Source organism: Rhinopithecus roxellana, chromosome 14 (genome assembly GCF_007565055.1).
Source record: "Rhinopithecus roxellana isolate Shanxi Qingling chromosome 14, ASM756505v1, whole genome shotgun sequence".
In the NCBI taxonomy this organism is placed as follows: Eukaryota; Metazoa; Chordata; class Mammalia; order Primates; family Cercopithecidae; genus Rhinopithecus; species Rhinopithecus roxellana.
The window spans coordinates 31,425,610-31,430,391 of NC_044562.1; the positions used below are offsets into that span (position 1 = coordinate 31,425,610).

At 45.8% G+C, this 4,782-nt stretch overlaps 1 protein-coding gene across 1 annotated transcript; it reads right to left on the minus strand.

Annotated features, from left to right (window-relative positions):
- Positions 1–1,401: 1,401 nt before the first annotated feature.
- LOC104665661 (60S ribosomal protein L29) lies at positions 1,402–2,054 on the minus strand. Its single transcript, XM_030916930.1, has one exon. The coding sequence runs from the start codon at positions 2,003–2,005 to the stop codon at positions 1,538–1,540; it is 468 nt and encodes a 155-aa protein (XP_030772790.1). The 5' UTR covers positions 2,006–2,054; the 3' UTR covers positions 1,402–1,537.
- Positions 2,055–4,782: the final 2,728 nt, after the last annotated feature.

The following is a 4,782-nucleotide window of genomic DNA, read 5'->3' on the forward strand; positions in this document are numbered from 1 at the left end:
GATGCGGACCATATGGCTCCAGAGAGAATGCTGCAGTGGGAGCAGCGTCAGGCTTCCAGCTCCAGTTCCTGAGTGGCAAGCTGTCCTGCATTGCCTGTTCTTGCAAGTTGGCGAGATTGCCTGTTGTAACATTTCCATCAACTCTCTTTTGACTTGAGCTCCTGGCAGTGGGTTTCTGTTCTTTATAGCCTGGAGCAGAGTTTTGGAGTTTTATTTAAGAGTTTTAAAATAAAACACATTTTATTTTATTTTATTTTATTTTGAGACAGAGTTTCCCTCTTGTTACCCAGGCTGGAGTGCAGTGGCGCGACCTCGGCTCACTGCAACCTCCGCCTCCTGGGTTCAAGCAATTCTCCTGCCTCAGCCTCCAGAGTAGCTGGGATTACAGGCGTGCACCATCACGCCCAGCTAATTTTGTATTTTTAGTAGAGACAGGGTTTCTCCACGTTGGTCAGGCTGGTCTCAAACTCCTGACCTCAGGTGATCTGCCTGCCTCGGCCTCCAAAAGTGCTGGGGTTACAGGCATGAGCCACCGCGCCTAGCTCTCGGACACATTTTAAAGTTTATTTTCTCATTTGTTCTTTACAGTAGTTATTATTAGCCTTATTTTACAAAGAGGAGAAGGAGGTTCCAAGAGGTTGGGTTAAGTTGGCAAACTCCATGTGACTCTAACCCAGGTCTTCTGACAACTAACACATTTTTCATGCTGTCTTTCTATTTTTAAGATTACCACCTTTAAAGGGGAAGTGTTTGTCCTTAAATAGCACCAAGAGGACAAAGGGAATAAATATATGGGAGACTGAGTTTCTTCTGGGGCTTGTCAGTGCTACCCATCAACTCTGTCCCTGGATTAAGTCAAAAGGCAGGAGGCAGCTTGGCTGTGTTATGCACTGGGCTTTAGAGACCTAGGGAATGTTTAGTTTTCTGTTTGTCTATTTCCAAACATTATGTGTGTAATTTATTGTCCCGATTATAACTCAACATGGTTGGAAGATGTGAGTCATTCAAGTCACAGATTTGTGTGAGAAGCACCAGAGAAAACAAGTGCATTTGGGAGCTGCGACCCTTATCCCTTCTCATGCCTTAGTTTCTCCTTGGGTGACCTCAGCCACCCATAGTTTTTATCACTGCCAAGACAACACTTTGAGAGCAAACGTTTTAATCAATTCCTGGTCAAAAATAAATCATGATTTCTTTTCCCTAAACTTGCTGTTTCTCCTCTGTTCCCTGTCTTGGTAAATGGTACAACCATCTACACAGTCATGACAGGCTGTCCTCACCCTGGCACACAGCCCCTTGACTACATTATGCAGATTCCTTCCCCTAAATTACACAGTAACATGCCCCTCCCCCTTTCCCTTTATTTTTTTTTTTTTTTTTTTTTTTTTTTTTTTTCATAGACAGAGGCTAACAAATCCTGCCTCAGGTTTATTTGTACAAACAGCACAGGAGGACCACAGCGCCATGCAGATGGCAGCCCGGAGGTGGGGATGGGGGGTCGCACCAGTCCTGTCCTCACGTTGGCACACAGAGATACCTACTCTGTAGCCTTTGTAGTGGCCTGGGCACCTTTGGGAGCCTGAGCTGGAATTGAAACTGGAGCTGCAGCCTGAGCCTTGGTTTGATCCTTGGCCTTGGCCTTTGGCCGGCACAGCCGGAGCCCCTTGGCAATGCGAGCACGAGCACGCTTCCCAAGCTTGGGGTGGGCAATGTAGGCAAGTCGATCAAGCTTGCGGCTGACACCCTTTGGGATCTTGGGCTTAACCTCCTTGGGCTTTACGAGGGCCTTGACAGCCTCGGCACGTGCACTCATGGCCTTGGCATTGTTGGCCTGCATCTTCTTTAGGCCCTTCTTGTTGTGCTTCTTGGCAAAGCGCATGTTCCTCAGGAACTTGGGGTCCACCCCCTTAAGAGATTCGTATCTTTGTGATCGGGGTTTCTTGATACCATTTCTGTGCCATTTTCGGGACTGGTTGTGTGTGGTGTGGTTCTTGGACTTGGCCATGTCTGCACCTTTAGCCGCTGCTCCCGAAGCTCCTAGAACCGGAAGAGAAAGGGGCCCCCTTTCCCTTTATTCTCCTACAGAGGATGGTGGCCACAATCTCCTACACTGTTTTCTTGGTTGTTAGAAAACCTGGGATGCCTGTTAATCATATCGATTCCCAGGCCCTTCCCCTAGACTCAGCAGTTCTGGAGGGGGCCTTGCAATCTGTATACTTAACAAGTACCCCAGGCAATTCTTCTGAGCAATGGGCAGCACTAGTGGCTGGCCTTGCTTCAGGTCTCTCTCTTGTCAGTATAGCCCCATTCTGCTGTAGAAGTATCTTCCTAAAATATGCTGATGGTTCTTTATCTGCAGCACAAGATCCAAACTCTTGTAGCATGGCAAACAGGGCATGATTTGGTTCTGACCTCTCTTGCTGGCCTCATCTGCTTCCCTGGTTGCTCATAATACAAACTATCTGTTAACTCTGAGGATTCCTTCCATTGCTCTTTTATTGCTCAGTGCCTTTGCATATGCTGTTCTTGGTGCCTAGACAGGCCTCCTTCCCCAGGTCTACCTGGAAAACCCCTATTCATCCTGCAAGACTCAACTCAAGTGTTGCCTCTTTCTGGAGGCTTTTCTTGACGCCACTGCAGCTTGAACGTACATGTATTATTGCAGTTACCCCTGTGGCTCCGCTTTAGCAGAGACTGTGCTTAGCCCACAGGTACACCTAGTAGTAGGTGCTTGTTGAACAGGGTTGAATAAAGGTAGCTTCTCCTATGTGAGAGGAAATGTAGTGAAAGCAAATAGGGCAATTTTTAGGAAAACAGTATTCCCACCCTTAGTTTGTGAGTCTAAACTCTCGGGAGTTTCTTACTGTGAAAATCAGTCATCACTTTATCTGTGTGCATTTACAAAGTCAATATATTAAACTGTGTAATAATAGTTAACATATATCTGGTGCTAACCAGTGTGCCAGGAACTTTGCATTCATCACCTCACTTCATCCTACAGATGAGGAAACCTAGGCTCAGAGGAGAATTAATTTTCCCAAGGTCACGGCTGGGTGTGGTGACTCATGCCTATAATCCCAGAACTTTGGGAGGCCGAGGCAGGTGGATCAACTGAGGTCAGGAATTTGAGACCAGCCAGGCCAACATGGTGAAACCCCGTATCTACTAAAAATACAAAAATTAGCCAGGCATGGTAGTATGCACCTGTAATCCCAGCTACTTGGGAGGCTGAGGTAGAAGAATCACTTGAACCCGGGAGGCAGAGGTTGTAGTGAGCTGAGATCAGGGCACTGCGCTCTAGCCTGGGTGACAGAATGAGACTCCATCTTAAAAAAAAAAAAAAAAAAAAATTCCAAGGTTACAGAACTGATAAGTAGTAGAATTGTTACAATGCTATTCTGCTTCTTCTAGAAATTTGGTTAACAATCATTAGGATATGCAGTATGTGTCTAGGATGAAACATGCTAGGTAATGTAAATGAGTGAAGCACTCTGGCCATGAGGCAACGAGGGGTACAAAGAGTGGCAACCAGTTACGGGTTAAAGGAGTTGGCCAAGACAATGCCAGCTGATAGCCCCAACATTTTATTGTGAACAATTTTAAACATAAAGAAAAGTTGGGCCTGGCCTGGTCGCTCATGCCTGTAATCCCAGCACTTTGGGAGGCCGAGGTGGGTGGATCACTTGAGGTCGGCAGTTCGAGACCAGCCTGACCAATGTGGAGAAACCCTGTCTCTATTAAAAATACAAACAATTGGCCAGGCATGGTGGCTCATGCCTGTAATCCCAACTACTTGGGAGGCTGAGGCAGGAGAATTGCTTGAACCTGGGAGGCAGAGGTTGCGGTGAGCCGAGATCGCGCCATTGCACTCCAGCCTGGGCAGTGAGAGTGAGACTCCGTCTCAAAAAAAGAAAAGAAAAGAAAAGAAAAGTTGACAGAATTTCACTGACTGTCTACTTGTACATCTACTACCTAGATTCTGCCATTAACATTTTACCTGCTTTATCTCGTATTTATCCGTTATCCATCCCTATAGCCATTAATCCATTCTTTTGGATGTGTTTCAAAGTAACCGTGGACAGCAGTATACTTCTCCCTAAATACGTCAGTGTGTACATCCTTGATTAGAGATCAATATTTGTTTATAGTTATTTTTCTTTTTTGTTTGAGACGGAGTCTCTGTTGCCCACGCTGGAGTGCAGTGGTATGATCTTGGCTCACTGCAACCTCTGCCTCCCAGATTCAAGTGATTCTCCTGTCTCAGCCTCCCAAGTAGCTGGGATTACAGGCGTGTGCCACCACGACCTGCTAGTTTTTGCATTTTTAGCAGAGATGGGGCTTCACCATGTTGGCCAGGCTGGTCTCAAACTCCTTACCTCAAGTGATCCTCCCACCTTGACCTCCCAAAGTGCCAGGATTACAGGCGTGAGCCACTGCACCTGGCCTTTAGTGTTTTCTTTTGATGTAAAATTTATATACAATGAAGTGCACAAATCTTAAGTGTATATTCTCTAAGTTTCAACCAGTAGGTGCTCCTGTGTAATTCCAATGCCCATCAATATAGAAAACATTATCATCATTCCTAAAAATCCTCTTGTATCCCCCTGTGGCTGGTTTGTCTCTGCCTCCATCCTCCCAGAGGTAACTTCTGCTCTGATTATTTTCAGATTAGTTTCGCCTGTTCTAAAACTTCATAGAAGCGGAAGGCTTCTTTCACTCAGTGTAATGTTTTTAAGATACATCATGTTGTGGAGTATATCAGTAATTCAATCCTTTCTATTG

Bases quoted from the DNA above. Each gene is read 5' to 3' on its own strand.
- LOC104665661 (XM_030916930.1), bottom strand. From the start codon at position 2,005: ATGGCCAAGTCCAAGAACCACACCACACACAACCAGTCCCGAAAATGG.